An 18,788-nucleotide genomic window follows, 5' to 3' on the forward strand; every position below is an offset into this window, starting at 1 on the left:
GCAATGCGCGTAGAGAGTTTCGTCCATATCTGATTGTCTCTCTAAAATTCACCCGACACCAGTTATCGGCGTATCGCAAAAACTAATCTCAGTTCCAATAAGAATCTAGAGAATTCTACACAGGATACACCAGCTTAATTCAAAAGTCAAGGAAACCACATTCCATAACAAAACAATTTATTGAGCTATGATGAGCTGACAATGGTTCAATACATGCTCTTTAAATTTGGTGATTTGTAGTCTATACAGATAAGTCAGGTTCAGGAGCGGTAGTGCTGTTAACAGGCAGTGCAACATATTCAACAGGACAGCTATCTGGATAACTGCATTCTTGTTCCACAGTAGAGATGCAAGTGTCAGGCTGTACTTCAACTGACTGGATACAAGGCACGCGCTTCTGTTGTGTCACGTGCTTGGACGAATGCTGCTGACGCGCAGCGTGTTGCACGTGCCGCGTGTTGTCATCACGTGGTCGCGGGATTGACCGGGGCGCAGGGAAATCGTGACCGACGTGTCGGCGGCCAAAATCAATAGATCTGGCAATGTACTCGCGGCCTTGGTCTTCAGAGTTGTTAGTGTAATCGTAGTTTTGTTGAGCAGTAGGAGAGGACTTCAATAGATGCTTAATTTGCACCTCTAAAATACTGCATTCCAACATTTTTTCACGATACAAGTGTTCCGCCATATTGAGCTGTGTACGGAAATGCTGAAGCTGTCTTTGAAACTTCTGATTGGTGACTGCCAGCTGAGCAGCTGCCATGGACATTTGACGACGCAGTCCACCATTCTCACGCAGCACTCGGTTTCGATGTTTCCTGACTTGAGTAAACTGTTTCTGCAGTGTTTCTTGCTCAATCTCAATCTCTCTGTATTTCTGCTCCCAATCCTCTTCTTCGTCCACCCTGTTGGCCCAGGAATAACCAGGTTCCTCGCTATGTTCACCTTGCACCTTGTGAGAGACTCTTAGAGCCTCCAGTTCTTCCTGAAGGGAACAAACTTCACAGCGTGCTGCCTCCATATTTTCTCGCAATTCTGCCGCGCTGCAAAGAAGTTTCTTCTTTTCTTCTTCCAGAGAATCAAGCTTTTTCTCAATTTCATCTTTTTCAATTGTTAACAATTCATTCTCGGAAATCTTTTTCTCTAACTGGCTCTTTGCCTCCGCCATATTCACCTTGTTATGTTGGTATAGTTCCTCTCGTCTCTGTTTCTCCTCAGTTAGTTTTCTCCGCAGTGTCAATATCTCTTCCTCCGCGGTATTTAGTTGGTGTAAAGCCGATTGTTTGCTGGCTTGAATCTCTCCGTTCTCACGTGTAACCCTGACAAGCTGTGTCTTGATGTCATCAACACAGCTATCAGCTTCATTGCTTAAGCTTTCATTCATTTTCTGTTCAAGGTCAAGCTTTAGCTTGAGTTGAGCTAATTCAGCGGCAGCTTGTTCCTTTATTGATGTTAAATTTTTCTGTAGTTCAGTCAGCTCTTTTTTCAGTTGTGTTACTTCTTCTTCGTGTTCTTCTTCAATCTGTAAAATTTTTTCTTGTTCCTTGCGAAGGCGTTGATGTATCGTGTTAGCTTCTTCCTCATCTTGAGACCTCAAGTGCTGCAGAGTTTTGAGTTCTTCTTGGAGGGCATTCTTTTCTTCTGTAAATTTAGTAATCATCTCTTGAGCCTCTGTAAGTGCGTCGCATTTCTCCTGATGTAGTTTCTGCAAAGCGGCCGCCGATTCCATACTTTGCTGCAGCTCGCTCTTCAATTCACCCACCGTAGTTTGAGTTGTCTGAAGAAGTTCCTCGACTTCCAGACGTTGTTCTTTTTCTGATTTCACGGTTGCCGATAGTTCCTCCACGTTGCCATTGGCTGTTTTTAGTGAGGTTTTTAATTTCGTTACTTCCTTCTCGGCCTCCGTCAGCAAATCGTTCAAATTGCTTCTTTCAGTCTCCAGATCGCGCAGACTTGTTTCACTCAACTTTTTAACAAACATCATACACTCCTGTACAGCGCCATCCTTCACCTCATACACTTCTAATACATTGTGTTCAACAATGGACATATCTTTTTTCCTTTCGTCCGCCATGATTTCTCTCACAAGTCGTCGTGTTTGATTACACGTCACAAAGCTCTTATGAGTAATTTCAAGTGTGAGGTAGCGCGCGCGACCTAATTAGAATACATCATACAAAGTATTAGAGCGGTTACGTATCAAATTTAGTGTCGTAATACGACCAAACCAAAATTATGACCCTGGCTAATCACAAAGAACGCAGACAGTGCAGTGAACCATTGAAACTCAAACCAAACACATGCATGTAACCGGTGCAAACCTGTCAACCAGTCACAATCCTCCGTAGGTAAAAAGATGGCAGCTGTACATGTTATCACAATACCATGCGAACCTTACACAGCCAATAAAGTACAAGGAAAGCCATATTTTTGCAACATTTGCCCCTGTGCTAATGACAGTGTATGCGAGGTTTGAAGATTTAAGAACTTTTCTGTACGTTTTTATGAGCGTTGTTAAAGTCTTCGTGCGCTAAGAAGTCGGGGTAAATGTACCAGTGAAGTTAGTTTACCTGTGATTGAAACTATCAAGCATTTAGTGCCCCCCCCCCCCCCCCGGGAATTTGGTGACATTTTACCAACAAAAGCAAAGCAGGAGCGGAGAAAGAAATTCAGTCGTTAAGAGCCAGCATCCGAGTTTCTCGTTTTACGAAAAACCAATTTACTCGTTTGAACTACCTCTTAAGTAATCTGACAAGCCCGTCTGACAAATACAATATTTCTATTTGTTGGATTATCTATCAGCGATGCACAGTACCTAGTGATTCACATTCTTTCTGTTTTAGATCAAGTAATAATTAATGCGCATGCGTCAGATGTAACTACCACTGATCAATTTGTGGATTGCAAACTGGTACTGGACTAGAAATAGCTTGCAATGGGGCATGTTCGGGAATGGTTTATGTCATTTCCATTTCAGAAGACTCCCCGCATCAGTCTCACTTTCAAGCTAGTTCCAGTCCAATCCCGAGAAGACTATTGCCTCGATTGCCAGACCTCATACCATGATAGAAATTAATAAACTGGCCAATATAGCCCAAGGTATGAGGTCAGTAATGTTAACAAAACAATGTTTTATTGACACCTATTCTGTAGAACAGATGAATGTTCGAACTTTGGATGAAAACTTCAAATTTAGCGCCGGTAGCACAATCTAGGTCCCAGATGTAGTATGGCTGCTAGCCTGCATGCACGAGTCTAATGTTTCTTTTCACAGTCTAAAAAGTGTTAAAGAAAAATAGACATCCGCAGCCAAGCTATAAACAAATTAGCTATATATATACATTTTAAATCTCTTTATAACCGCTTCTCTACAATGTCTTTTTCTTTACATTAATTTCTCCGGTTAAAATATCTGCTAATTTATAACAAAGATATTGACCTCATCACAAAGTAATGTACATGATATAAATAACAGTGACCTTAGTGTGTGACAAATAACGACTCATTTCCACGTTAGCCCTTTAACAAATTAATGTCGGGCGTCCAGCCAACATTTCAATAATATCGCCCTGTAAAGCTCCTCACAAGACCTCTTAGAACATATCCCAGTGAGCTCGAAAATAATCCTCACTTCTCTTGTAACAAGCCGAGTGAGTTGATTGTATTTCAAAGTTTCTCAGGCAGTTCTTTAGTACTCGCCCTAAGTCCTTGGAGACTGTATGAAGTGATCCCAGTATCTTGTAATATTAGCATTACATGAACTTGTTCTGCCTGCAACGCAAGGATCTGTCCTCTGATAATTGATGCTTGGTCAGTTGATGGCAGTGTTTGAGGCACGAGCAGCTTTCACTGTGTTGAGTAATTCAGTATATGCTGGGGTTCGGTTTTCTTCAATGCCCAACTCCTTTATCTAAAAGAAAGGACACAAATTTGCAGACAATCACAAATAAAACGTTTCAATCGCGTCATTTACGTATATCAGTATAAATAAATTAATACATTTTTGCGATCTAACATCAATCCTCATATCTCAGGAAATCTCACAGTGAAGACACTCAAACCGGCCAACGACACCTGAGATACCTTTCACAACGAAGCGAAAGCATCAGCAAGGACATATAAAACAGTTGCTTAGCGTAAATATATTTCAGTTTGATTCGTTTCTCTCACAGAAATCGAGTTTCTTTACTTTTGAAATGCACGCGAACAAACTGCTTTGTAAAATGGCGTCGACAAGTCCGTAACACTGGTATCAAGCTTTTGATAACCTTATCTTTAAGATAATTTCCTTGGAATTTTTTTGGCAAATTTCTGTCATTTGAGTGCGGTTAGTAAGAAGTTACACATCATCAAACATGGTTAAGACTAACTCAAATTGAGGTGTATTAACGAACGATAATTTTAAAACAGTTTGGCAACAGTTTGGATCCAGTATCTGCAATGTAGTTCCTTACTGCTCGTCCAAACTCTTCCGTGTCGAGAGTGAATTGGAGCCGAATCTTGTCGTCATCACTCATGGCAGACTGGTTTTCCTGGTTGAGTGCTTGACTACTCGCTCCAGATCCCGGCTGTTTCCTGGATCGCTTCAGACGCATTAGACTGTCCTCGGTTCGTTTGATGGACGTTAACACATCACCTGTAACCGCGTGATACCTGAAACCAAAACGGCGAGCAGGTTATACTCAGTGGTCCCGAAGGGTCCTCCATAGAATAACCTTTCACGAGGAGAAGCCACCCGAAAGGAGGACCTTTTGCAGGCTTCAGGCATATAAAAGGGTAAGGATTTTACAAATTTAGGTATATAAAAAGGTAGGGAAATCTGTCATTTACTAAATGACAGATTTCCCTACCTTTTTATATACCTAAATTTGTAGTAGGTATTTAGAGGAGATTTTAATGTCAGGTGTATCGCAGCATTACGTCCTACCAACCTACGGTGCCAGCTGATTTTCCGGTCATTAAAAAAACTTAAAGAATTTCAAACATAATTCGCGTTCTTTATGGCTGCGTTCTGCGATAACCTCGTAAAAGCGATAACCTGCGCTATATCAAGGTATTTCCATAATGCGCTTGCCCAGGACTTTAATCCGTCAGGTATCATTGACCATACAAAGAACTCACTTGACAAGCAACGTTTGTAGAATAGCCGCTGCCCAGGCTTGACGCTGCTGTTGTTTAACAAGAGTTTGATTGTCCTCCATGAACTCACGGACAGGCTTCAGTACGCTGCTCACAAACGTAGACGCCTTACTTGGAGCCTGCAATATCATCATTATAATCCATCAAATATTTTCGCTCGCGCGCGATTGGTCTAAACACGTTAAGTGATCAAATATTCCCCAGCTAAAACTGGGGAATATCCGAGATTATTCGCCAATTTTCAAAACTGCGTGCGTTGCGAAAAAGATTTCAAGAATAATAAACACAGTCTCCATTTGGGGCGAAAATATGCTCGGATATTTGTCCTTGGACATTATCTGTTCCTCGAAGCTCACAGTTTTCCTCGAGAAAAACTCGGAAAACTGTTCGCTTCTCGGAACAGATAATGTCCGCGGACAAATATCGTTGCATATTTTTCCACCAAATGGAGGCTATTGTTTATTTATAATCCATCAAACATTTTAGCCCCAGCGCGATTGGTCCAGACGCACCACGTGACTGAATATTCCCCAGCTAAAACTGGAGAATATCCGAGTGATATTCCCCAATTTTCAAAACCGCGTGCGTTGCGAAAAAGATTTGAAGGATAATAAACACAATAGCCTCCATTTGGCGCGAAAATATGCTCGGATATTTGTCCTTGGACATTATCTGTTCCTCAAAGCTCAGAGCTTTCCTCCAGCTACGTTCTCGGAAAACTGTTCGCTTCTGGGAACAGATAATATCCGCGGACAAATATCCGAGCATATTTCCGCGCCAAATGGACGCTATTGTTTATTTATTACATTACTAAGAGCCAATAAGCAAAATCGACTTATTCCTTCACTTTTTTGTCCTACGCTCACGACAGGCTGAACATTTCATCTTTACATACTAGATACATTACTACACGTGCTGCTGTAATTGCTCTGTCGTGATAAGATTCAGCTTAATAATGAGTTACCTCTTTATTAGTCCTCCGGTACAGTCTCGGGATATTCTTGGCAGCTTCAAGCCCCTGTGAGGCCTTGTTTACCACTTGGCTCACAATTTGACCCTCCAGTCCTGGCACCAGTTGTTGAAGAGCCCCACAAGATTCTAGGATGGCCTCTAAAAACAGCAAAGAAAAACAGACTTAGTTGCTTTGCTAGGAGAGACACTTGGTGGTCTACGGAAAAGAAACGGCTTTATTTCCCCCCCAAAAACTATCAATCTACCTGAAAGCATCTCTGTGTCTTGAATGTTTGTTTGACGTAGCTTTGGTAAGATCCCTTGTCTGAAAAACTCAGGAAGCTAAAATTAAAACAAGAAACTGAATTTTCAACACACAGTTTAGTAAACAAGCTAATACAAGACACCTAAAGACTGCCCGCTTAATGGCAGTATGATAAGCACCACAAACATAGTAGAGTACTATCTCTGATCAATATTTGAGACATTTACTTTCTGAACAATACAAACAGATCCCAGACTACATTTTTTTGGTTGAGGCTGTTTTTCACTGGCACATAAGCATAAGCCAACACACACAGATGAAATAAGATGTTGTTTATTAGTACCCTTTGTTTGAAAATTTCTCAACAAAAGGCGTTACTTAGCAGCACCTTACTGTGTCTGTATATGTTGCTTATTGAGCAAACCAGCCTTAATCATTCCTACAATGTATATTGCTTCAATTGAATCCTACCAGCTCCAGAAAAAGTCGGTTATTTTTAGAAAATGACAGTTTCATTATCGCAGTCAGTTAATGTTAGAGCTTACCTTTGTAAGAAGTGTATTTAAGTCACTGAGTAAGTGAACTAAATACGATGTGGTCACCTCACCAGTAGCTTCACTTGTGTCGCCATCACTGATCTAAACAATATGAGCACCAGTTAGCTAACTATATCAAATACTGTCACTCTGAACTCATTTGTTTGTGGTTGCACATGAACGTCCCCACCTTGCACTTCTCAGTCAAAACTGTGAGTGCATACCACAATTAGTATTACAGGGCAACTATACTTACACTGGCAGCTCTTGTAGAAGAAACATCTTCTTTAATCCACACAGACAAACGTGACAATAACTAGACAATGGAAAAGAAAAGGTGGTTGGACTTGATGGCAAGGGGTCCAAATCTTCACGTGTGATAACAGAATTGAATCCAAATGAACATAACATTCACTAATTACTCTAAACTTCATCAAAAATATGCCATAAGGACTGTTTACATAACAAATCGAATGTGGTTTAGCATGGTCAACCTCGTTCCCAGGGTCCTCTCTCTACCTCGGGAAGGTACCCTGGTTGCGTCTGGTCACGTTCTATGCATTCCAACCAAAGCCGCACAGAGGGTGGGTCCTGACCTTAATTTTGTCAACACTGTCTATGGAGGTGAAAGTTGCGCTGCCTTACAGACGTTATTTTGAAAGTCAAGCATGTTATTTGTCAGAGATCCTGCCTGACCGGTGCTTCGTTTCCATCTGAACTTCTATGAGTATGAGATGTTGATTGAGAGAAGAGTTTGCTTATTTTTCACTACTTTTTTTTAAATAACCGTCAACAGCCTGCTTCGGATTAGTTTAATCAGTTTTTCACAGCACAAGAATTAAATAACCGTCAAAGTTTCGAGGGGATGCATTCAATTTAATGAGAAGCTAGTCTCTCGACCGAAAATTGGACTTAAAGCTAAAGAGTTTTGAAACGAAAGCCGTTGGATTTTGCAAACGCGCGGCCGATGTTGTTGTTGTCCAGTTCTTAATAAAATTTTTCACTGCAACAGAATCGAATGACCGTCAAACTTTCGACTGGATGAATTCAATCAAATTTAGAGTTAGTCTCTTGGCCAAACACTGGACGTATCAAACTCTAAACGAATGAACCAATGCCGCCGTTGTGATTTTGCCGATCGAAAAATATAAACTTAAGCTAAATCATGCTTTAATATTCAGCGCGCAGACGTTGTTGATGTCAAGTTCTTCGTAAAATTTTTTCGCCGCAAGAGAATGGAATGACCGTCAAACTGTCGATGAGAGTAATTCAATCCAATTCAAAACTACCTTTGTAGGCGAACATACGACGTATTCAAGTTAACTCTAACGGAACGAGTAAAAACCTTCGTCGTGATTTTGCCCAATGAAAAATAAAAAGTGAAATTAAATTAATCGCGCGGTCCATTTATTGTGGTGGTGGTCGTGTCCAAGTTCTTTGCCAAATGTTTTCACTGCCACAAATTCCAAAGACCGTCCAACTATCGACGGGGAAAATTCAGCTAAATGCAGAGCTAACCTTGTAGCCGAAAACTGAACGCATTGAACTCCTATATCGAATGTGTCAATGCCTTCGCTGTGCTTTTTGCCGATCCACAACGGGAGGGATACAAATTCCACTCCCTACTAGGCTCAGTAGGCAATCTCAGTGCTGAGACAAACTTTAACTTTCCAGCCCCTCCATTCAATCACATCTCTGGGATCTGCTAAAATCTAGTAGACAGTGATCAGCCGCAACCAGGGTACTTTCTCGAGGTAGAGAGAGGACCCTGGGAACGAGGTTGTAGCATGGTTTGTACTCTTATCGACAACGATACGCGTCATCACAGTGGTCAAAATGTTGCAGAGTCACGAGGCGCAGCCGAGTGAGTCCACAACAAATTTTGATCACTGTGATGACACGTATCGTTGTCGATAAGAGTACAGACCACGCTAAACCACATTTCGATTTGTTTTTTTACCACAATATCATCGTTAAAGAGAATGTTTCTTTCAGAGCGAGAGCTGAAAAAGGCATTGCACGACACACTGACGCGAGCAGAGTGATCTGAACTCTTATCAACAACAGCAAATTAGCCAATCAGATTGCGAGATTAGCAGCAATTGTGGTAAAAAAATATTTTTAGTTACAGTGGAACCCCGTCTTACGGTCACCTCATTATTACGGCCACTTTTTTTTGCCAGGCAAAACGCTCATACATTTTCTTATAAGAAAGCCCCGTTAATGCTGCCACCCCATAAATACGGCCAACAGCCTCAGTCTGAAATTCCAACCTGTATAACCCTTTATAATTTTACCTGGTTTAGACAGTCACTCAAACTGGTCAGTTATGTTCATCTTTCCATTGTTAATATTTACACACTGATTCAAGTTTCAATCTTTGTTTCAAATTACATCTGCATTCCGGCTGTTTAAGTGCAATTGTGATAGATCTGTAAAGATGTCACTCGATTTAGACCAGTCATGAGGTTTGACTTTATCCCATTAATACGCCCACCCTGTTAATATGGCCAAATTTTCATGGCCTGTTGGTGACCATATTGATGGGTTACCACTGTACAATAGTCTCCTTGTTCCTACAAAGAGCAACTTCTTACCTGTAAGGTCAGCCTCCAAAATCTATGACACAGGGCTTGAATATATACAGAGTCCTCCCAACATCTCTCAATACACCACCACAATACACTCACAGCTGATGTTGAGTACAACTCAGCATCTGAGGGAATAATTTACCATGAGCATTAGTTAATAATCAATGAATTTTGACAAGAGATATACCTTGAGTATTGAAAGTGGAGGAATAATGAATTTCACATATTGATGAACAAAATCAAATCCATTCAGTAATAAGGTACACTCGGCACAAATCACAGAACGTTTCTTTCCCGGAAGTATCCATACTCTCCCCACAAAGGAACTTTTGGTGTGACCCCCACCCCCTCACCCCTCCAGAAATTCCAGTTTAATGTTTGGCTTTTGAGACCCCCACCCCCCACCACCACATCCGTCAAAATTTTTGGTCACCTTCTATGGAGTGGGTATGGATATTTACTGGAACTACACAAAACTGTCAAATTTATTTCTTATCTTCAGCAGAAAAGTTGTGAGAAATGTGTCAAAATAATCATCCTATTCTCCCTCTTTTAATGGACAAGGCTTAACTTAATTTCCTGTCTACAGTAATCTTTAAGAATATTCCAACACTTAGCACATAAGATTTTCAAGCATCATAAGCTGTTCTTAATCACACTCACTGTACCTTTTGTTCTGTCTAGATCTTCAGGCAACTGCAGTGAATTTTCAAACTTATTAACTATCTCCTGAAACCTAAAAGTAATGATGGCAAAATGTAACATCTAAGAAATAGAAAACACATTTTCCATTTCTGTCATGTTCAATTAACATTAGATTACAAGCTCAAGTTTACTAAGTGATAGTTGATGAGGCTGTAGGCCAAATCAACCATAACCAATAGTAGTATAGCTTTGTATAGCTTTTAATGCATACTTTCTTGAAGGGCATTTAATTTCTGAAATAATTTGTAAATTTAAAGTGAGACAGAGAACTAACCTCAACTCTAGGAAATGCAGTCCCACTTCTTCTATGCAGAGCTCATAAACACCATCACCTTAATTAATCATACACAACAGACTAGAATGGACGCGGTTAATACTCATGTTTGCACCGTATGAATAGATCTACAAACCTTATTTGAAAATAGACCGGTAAACTCCACCTTGCCATAAAAGCAGTGAAGCTAGGATGTGATCTCAGTCTCTGTACACTTGACTTTGACCCACAAACACCTTCAAACTTACTGATAAACCATATCGTGGTCATATATTTCTGTAGGAGAAAGGAGTAATGGTATGACACACTGAAAACAAATATCAATTTAACTTTCCTCATTAGGGATAGACATGACTGCTTAACAGGCTAACTGAGCCATTCCAGACAGAAGAATTATATGTGCCAATTTTGTTACTAGTTGTAGATAATCTTCAAGATGTTTATTACTTCCTTATGTGTAAATTATTTGCTTGAATGTTCTGAAGAACAACAGTTTTCATTCTTATGCCAATTTTGAATATATTCTTTTTCAGCTCCTGCTTATCAGTGTAAGCATTCATGATTCTCAGTCACTGATTTTTTACCAGATACAGCGTTTTCAAATACTGGCAGAAACACTTCACTTAACAGAGACTTTTTTGTTGGAATACTTATCATCCACAAGCGACTTGAGGTTGCAGTTTGAAGGATACCTGCCGCACAAGTTCTACCCTGCAGCGCACAAGTTCTGCCCTGCAGTACACAGGTTCTGCCCTGCAGCACACAAGTTCTGCCCTGCAGCGCACAAGTTCTGCCCTGCAGTGCACAGGTTCTGCCATGCAACGCACAAGTTCTGCCCTGCAGTGTACAAGTTCTGCCCTGCAGCGCACAAGTTCTGCCCTGCATGACACAAGTCCTGCCCTGCAGCATACAAGTTCTACCCTGCAGCGCACAAGTTCTGCCCTGCAGTGCACAGGTTCTGCCCTGCAACACACAAGTTCTGCCCTGCAGCACACAAGTTCGGCCCTAAAGCACACAAGTTCTGCCCTGCAGCGCACAAGTTCTACCCTGCAGCGCACAAGTTCTACCCTGCAGCGCACAAGTTCTGCCCCCCAGGCTATGTTCTTTGTGTACCGAGGGGTATTTAACCATTATTATAATTATGGTCCATTAACAAATCTTAACTTCTCCAATATTTGCTCTTTTCACAAATTAAAATGTCTCTTATATGATAAAAGGTCTTGGAGGATATGACAGTGTGGGATTAATGAGAAAATGCATCTTGAAAATTCTGAGTTAGAACTTAGTCTTTACCTTATTAACATAACCATTTCTTAACTATGCAAAAGATAACACTGTTAAGATGGCTAACAACAGTTCCCAACCCTTACGCACACTTACTGTATACTTTCATTGATGGATCAATAATACCAAACTTTATTTATCATTATATCAATTTTCAAAAACTTAAGAAGCTCAAAATTCCCTCTACGGAATTTTTTAAACTGTGCAAAGAATTGCATCTTACCAAGGGGTCCGTTTTTGGTTCGGTTTTTCAGTTTTCTCACTATAAAACTGCGGTTTTTCGGTTTTGGTGTCTGTGCGGTTTGCGGGTTTTCTCCAATTTAGTCTTTGGTTTTCAGTTTTTGTCAACAATGATAGCAGTTTTTCCGATTTTTCTGCCCAATGCATTTTATGGTTTTTCTGGTTTTGCCAAGGAAGTTGCACCCCGCAGTCGGGCTAAAACTCTAATTCTAAGGGACCACTTACAGTTAGAGGAATGCATGACAAGCCTAGTCTTGGCTTTAACAGCTGTTATTTGGGTCGTAACGGCTGCCAAGCAGACTATGAAAAGCTAAAGATAACATCAAAACAAAAGACTATTTCTAAAATATCACGCGGCTGGGAAAATATCTTGTGGACTTTGACCTTAGACTATGGACCATCGAGTTTCTAACAGCTCAATTGCAAGTTGTCTCCCTGTTTCGTCGCGGAAATAACATTGTGCTTCCTTGCTCCATTCACATGGAATAAAAGCAAAGGAGAAACTGTTTGGTTGTAAAATAAATTAGTTTGGTTATAAAATGGGGCTGCCATTGTGCCTACACAAATGAAAATTCTGACAGTGGAATTCAAAAAGTAACTCGAGAATGTGGTGTTTCTTTTAAACAAAAATGACCCAAAAACATTTTATCGTGGAAATTGTTTTTAGTTTCACATTGCTATAGGTCTGTGGAGCTGATTTACACAAATTAAAAAGCAGCTTTTTAGACCACGATGTGTTGTGCACTAACAAGGGAATACGCAGAGCATGTCAGAAAGTAAAATAAGCAATTAGACGTATGGAAATTAAATAACAGAAAGAGAAATTCTGAAGACTACCAAAGCTTTGTTAGTGAGGGCTTTTATTTTGGTTTTCGGTTTTGCAGTTTTTGGTGATTTTTTACGTGGTTTTTTGGTTTCTAATAGGCCCCTACACCCCCCTCCTTACCATGTTGTCACACAATTTAATAAAGAAACCGGAGGGTCACTTAGCTTGTTTTTAAATTACAAGCACTTACAGCTTAAATAAAGGGTGTTTCAACAAGTTATGATATTGCTATGACAATCTGTCATGTACTAAAGATGACAGCAGCTAGTCCACCAGTGAAGGAACATTCATTTGATACCATTATTGAAGTATCAGCTCATAAAGTGTGATAGCACTGATCTATCAAAGTGTAAGCGCTGGGGAGAGCTGAAAAGTGTTGGTAGTCACCTTAATAAGATCAGATTTTGAGGGATTAACATGATCCACTAAAATATTTATTTGCTACAGCAATATGACAACATTCACATGTTGGTGCTGAACTTAATTACAACTAGGTTCAACTGCAGCGTGGCAGGAACATAACTCTGATTCCAATGTTGTGACAGAGTCATAACAAATTCTGGATTTATTGAAGCCATGTAACAATATTATCTCCCTCAGAGCTTTATTATCTAGCTCTCTGCATGCACTGCAGGTCTATGACGAGGGAGCATAATATTATCTCCCTCAGAGCTTTATTATCTAGCTCTCTGCACGCACTGCAGGCCTATGATGCGGGAGCATAATTTTACCTCCCTCAGAGCTTTATTATCTAGCTCTCTGCACGAACTGCAGGCCTCTGATGAGGGAGCATAATATTATCTCCCTCAGAGCTTTATTATCTAGCTCTCTGCATGCACTGCAGGCCTATGATGAGGGAGCATAATTATTTTCCTATCAACTCCCCACAGCTATGGAATCCCACCAAAATACATTACATGTAATATAATTTACAAATTTTGTTTGGTGCAGAAGAAGTATAACATTTGAATCACTGCCATGTAAGAGTCATGCAGCATGGCAGAGCTTGTCGAACTTTAATATTGCTTGCCAAACTTAAGCTTGATTCAGATGCTGTACTTCTGCAGTGCTTTTGTTGAACTTAATTCCTGAATTTAGTTCAGCATAGCAGAAGCACGACATCTTAATTGGGACTCAAGCATGACAGTAAAAGTATCTTTATTTTTAACAAATTACTGACCTGATGAAAAGCATCTGGATTTCCAGGGGCAAAGATTGATCCAAACCGTGCCTCAACGAGACTCACGACTTCAGGCCACACAGCATTCACTAAAAAGTCAAAGCCTCGAATTCCTGCCCTCTGTTCACCAAACATCTCCACATCACTGGCTACAAACCTTCCTGATGTTATGTTCATCATCTGTGCACAGTGTTTGGGAACAAACTCAAGAACCTTGTTATAGACATTGTAGAGACCCTGTGAAGAATCTGTAGTCAGTGCCTTCTCAACAATAACCTATGGAACAATAAAAATACAGACAACTAGTCAAAATGTCATACAATTTCACATACTGCTACTGGTCTTCTCTGTTCCAATGCAAACATTTTGAAAAAATCGCTAAAGAAATTCAGTTTGAGACCAAACTCTTCTGCAGGAATAGTAAAGAAATTTTTAACAAAAATAGATAACTGTAATTTTAACTTTGCATTTTCATTTTTTGATATGACGAAGGCTCAGACCTTGCCATCTTTGGAATTAAATCACAGCTACTGCAGTGGTGAATGATGAAGATTATAAAATATGCAGACATGTCAATTCCATCCATGTGTAAGATCAGACATTAGCTCAAAAGAGTGCAGGCCTTAATACATTGAAACTTAAATTTACTATTTCTTTTGTTATAGACATACAAAACAAATATTAAACCTTTCAGGTTACAGTGTTCAGAGTTTACTTATTTCTTCATTTTTGGGCTGCCTCTGAACATCTCTGACATTGAAAACAAATAATTTATAATTGCAGAATTGCCCATCTTGACAAACAAATATCAAAACGAGAAACTTGTAACAAGTTATTATTATGGTAAATCTGTTAGTTAGCTCCCTTGCTTTACCTCACTCATGTAACGCTTTACAGTAACTTCTCTGAACAACATTTCAGCATCTTTTGTCTTGTCAATGATGGCATATGTTCTTAGAACACGAGATAGCAGATTCAGCTCTCCAGTCTGGAGTCCTTCTTGAAATGCTGCTTCCAATTTCTTTTGAAGGGTGCTTGTTATGGCTGCAATACGCTTTGTAGAAAAAGAAAAAGTGCCAAGCAATCAACTTACTGCAATAGCAAAAGTCTACACTAATAGACAGCGTGATTTATTCAACGTACTGACATTAACAAAAGCTTTATCCAGGACAAAAACAGCTGACCATTTCATTTATCTAAGTTTATTGCCAACAGTTTTTTGTCACATGTATAATTTTATCATTATTTTTAACAAATTGATGTTTACAGATAAGTGTCTATTTTGAAAATGTAATCACTCTTGACACATCCAATATAGTTTTGCATAAACACTGACTCTGACCAGGCTTGGATCTGTTTTCTAGTTGCTCAAAAGAGAGAATGATCTAACTTACAAGAGTTTCTTCCTTGGTAAAAGTACTAGACAGTCTTCTTTTACGTGTTGATTAGTTTGTGCATATTTTTCAGTTTGCCATTCATGGCAGTTTACTTTTTGTAGCCAATTTATCTACTGCAGCTCTGATTTCAGTTATCCTTTATCCAATGAGAAAAAAGTGATACATATCTAAGAGTCTTGCTACTGCTACAAAGTAAAACCTGAATTTGAGTTGAAGGAGCTTCTCTTTCAAGTTTGCTTTTATGTCAGGTGAAATAGAAACGCCACTTATAACACTTATAAATAACTGAAACATAACTCTAAATGTTCAGTCAGACTCAATAACAATTTGTTCAATAGTATTGGAGACATGTTATTAAACTTTTAATGCTTTATTACCCAAATTAATTTCTTGAACACTTTCAGTCTTAGTCTCACAGAAATACACTTAAAAGATGTCAACAGATTGTAACAATATTATTATAGTTAGAAGCAAAGGAATACATTAAATGTATACAGGCAAGTCTTATTTAGATTTTCTCAGATTTTATTTTTAATATGATAAAAAAGAAAACTTAATATGAGAGAGGAAAAGATTAAAATACAAAAGTCCAAAACACAAGAAAGGATGAAGACGAGTCTGACTAACCCCTCTGATGCTTTCCACCAATGGATGACCTTGACTCTGAGTAACATAAAACTGCAGCTGATTAAACTCACTGGCCACTCTCTCAATCAGGTGCGAGTCATCATCCCTACAAGAAAATATTTTAATTTATACAAATACTTCTTGTAAAAACTGAAACAAAACTGAACTGAAGACCATAGCAGTGTTTGCTCACCCTTTGGGTTCTTTGGAGGACACATCCTGGGTTAGCCTTGACCCTTGTAATAGTCTCTCGATCTTCTCCAGTGACTTTGTGATGTTCAATAAATGTTGCATACACATCTTGGAAAGAAAAAAGACATTTCCAACATCAAGACTTTTGTTACAAAACTCAATAATACCCATGCTTTAACTTTAGACCCACATCTAGTGGACCCACAATTAGTGCTATGATGAGTATTGCCAAAAGTCAATAAAGTAACTCATACAACCAGAATAACCCATAAGCCACTCATGTCCACAATGTGGACCTATTTTTTATGAAAAGAGTAATTCCATTTTATGCAAAGGTTAGCTCATGTTAGTCATCATTCACTGGGAAATCTACGACTTTGCTCATAGAGCACTTCGATTTAATGATAATACCTTTTTCTGTCTCAGCAATGCTCTTTCATCTAGTTTGTTTTGTATTGCATCAATAGTTCCATCAAGATCAGACTTAATGAGCTGAAAAATAAAAACATGCAATTGTAATTTACATGAAGGAGTATCAAGAGTGGGGTGATAATCACTTACTCAGTCAGTCAGTCAGTCACTAGGTTCTCCAGGCTGGATAAATTGTACTGCTGGTCAGGGATTGACTACAGGGAAGGGGTGACCTGTACCACTTACAAGGTCTACAAGGCTCTTAATAATTGGCCAAAAAATAGATAAAGAACAGAAACAATGCCCCTAGCCCTAATATTAAAAAGGTAATGGTTAACAATAATGAATGAGAATATCGGCTTCAAAGTGGTGCAAATCCACCCCAGGGAACAATAATTGAGATAAGGGGGATGGAAAGCTGAGAGGTCTTAGTTTTTGAGATTCAGAGGAGATCTTAGGTCTTTGGTCTTAGAGCTTAGAGCTTAAGTTTTGAGACACCCAAATGATAGCTCCAGATAACACAGAGAGATCACATATCTTGCGCCAAGTGTTGCGATGACAATCATGCAATTGCTTTTTTTAGGGAAAAAAGTAGTCAGTTTAATTATTTATTTAGTTTTAGCTTTAGGCTAACAAAATAGGCAAATAAATAAATTCAAAATAGTATGGGATGTGACGGGGGAAAGAAACAGAACCAGCATCCCAATTGCAATCTAACCCCCTAATACACTCAACATACATGTACATGCACTTAATATATACACTAAAAATAAACAAAAGCAAATAAAAATGTGATAAATATGTAAATTAAAGTTTAAGTATCAAACCTTATTAGTTTCTAGCCTGGAGGACTATAAATTCCTCGCTTTGATAAATGAATGTTAATTGAGCTGGTCTTAAACGTAGCGAATAAATTAATTGCTTTAGTACTGGATGGCAATGAGTTCCACAGTTTATGAACTATGTTGCTGCATTTATTTATTGGCCACTAAAATGCAAAACTTATTCCATGGAAATCACTGTGGTGGCCTGTTACTTCATACACAAACACTTACCAATACTTCTTCTTTCAGTTGTCCTAAAGGAACTGACAAACTGGCAATGTTCTTATCCATTCCAACCTGAAATAAACCAGTAAGGACGGTGGTCTCATGGTTAGTGCACTCACCTCCAGATCAAGTGGTCTGGGTTTGAGCCCTGGCTGGAAACATTGTGTTGTGTTCCTGGGCTGGACACTAAACTATAGCGACTAATTACAGGAATGGCTCCGACCTCCGAATGCACTAGGAATGAGTATGGTTAGCTATTTATAGCACCCGGTTAGTCTACCTTTCACTCAGGTTAGCCTACTGTTTGCTCTAGTTAGCTTAACTAGTGTTCCGGTTAACCTACTGAGTTAGCTCTTAATATTTGTAATAGTAACACAATATATTCTTAAAATAATTGCTTTCCAGCATCCAGCTCTATAGTGGTGTAGTGGTCATGAGACTCACTCATGACCCAAATGACCCGGGTTCTGATTCTGGCTTGCAATTTGTCTTTTTCTTTTTCCTTGTTTAGAGAGAAAACCTCAGTGTCCGGAGCCATTCCTGCAATTAACACCATGCCACTAAACTCTCACAGTGTCTCTGTATAAATATTTAATGCTGGGGGTAACCCTGTGATGGATTAACATCCCCTCCTCATGCCTCAGAAACCAGAGATAAGCGCCGGCCTGATGGGCAACTTGGCTAGTATCCAGGATCAACCTCTCAATACACCTACCGCAGTCTAAGGCTTAATATTTGTTCATTTAAGCTTATTGACAACAGTAACACATAACAGGAACTTGTCCAAAATGTACTTGCTTTATCGCTACTTAAGCAAACCAAGTACTCACCAGGTTTGTGGACAAATTCACGAAGTCGGCATAATCCTCGTTGATCAACTCAATCAGGGCATGTTTTAATGACTTCAAATAATCATCTAAATTTGCTTTCAGAGCATCTAGAGGAACGCTCCCTTTGCAGCTTCCAACAAAGCTATCCACACTAAAAGATTCCTTCATGAAATCTGCTCTGGAAAAGATAGCCGAGCTTGGTTCTCGAGGAACGATTTCCTCCAGAGAGTCCGCCATTTTGTTCCAACTCATCACATCGAAAAAGTGCCAGGCATTCCTTCCCTCTGAGGCCCA

At 39.5% G+C, this 18,788-nt stretch overlaps 2 protein-coding genes across 2 annotated transcripts; both read right to left on the reverse strand.

Annotated features, from left to right (window-relative positions):
* Window positions 1-160: 160 nt before the first annotated feature.
* LOC110061958 (uncharacterized) lies at window positions 161-2,608 on the reverse strand. Its single transcript, XM_020768861.2, has one exon. It carries the CDS (start codon window positions 2,069-2,071, stop codon window positions 242-244), a length of 1,830 nt encoding a protein of 609 aa, XP_020624520.2. The 5' UTR covers window positions 2,072-2,608; the 3' UTR covers window positions 161-241.
* Window positions 2,609-2,679: 71 nt separating this feature from the next.
* On the reverse strand, window positions 2,680-18,780 carry LOC110061863 (conserved oligomeric Golgi complex subunit 2-like). Its single transcript, XM_020768758.2, has 17 exons — window positions 18,495-18,780; window positions 17,671-17,736; window positions 16,616-16,696; window positions 16,206-16,312; window positions 16,013-16,118; window positions 14,863-15,042; window positions 13,989-14,264; window positions 10,595-10,734; window positions 10,148-10,215; window positions 9,486-9,604; window positions 7,145-7,204; window positions 6,898-6,990; window positions 6,354-6,429; window positions 6,101-6,246; window positions 5,119-5,255; window positions 4,452-4,650; window positions 2,680-3,907 (listed from the first exon to the last, which is right to left on the reverse strand). Exons 1-17 carry the CDS (start codon window positions 18,744-18,746, stop codon window positions 3,809-3,811), a joined length of 2,205 nt encoding a protein of 734 aa, XP_020624417.2. The 5' UTR covers window positions 18,747-18,780; the 3' UTR covers window positions 2,680-3,808.
* Window positions 18,781-18,788: the final 8 nt, after the last annotated feature.

Source organism: Orbicella faveolata, unplaced genomic scaffold (assembly GCF_042242905.1).
Source record: "Orbicella faveolata isolate gen_17 unplaced genomic scaffold, um_ofav_v1 contig_24, whole genome shotgun sequence".
Classification (NCBI taxonomy): domain Eukaryota; kingdom Metazoa; phylum Cnidaria; class Anthozoa; order Scleractinia; family Merulinidae; genus Orbicella; species Orbicella faveolata.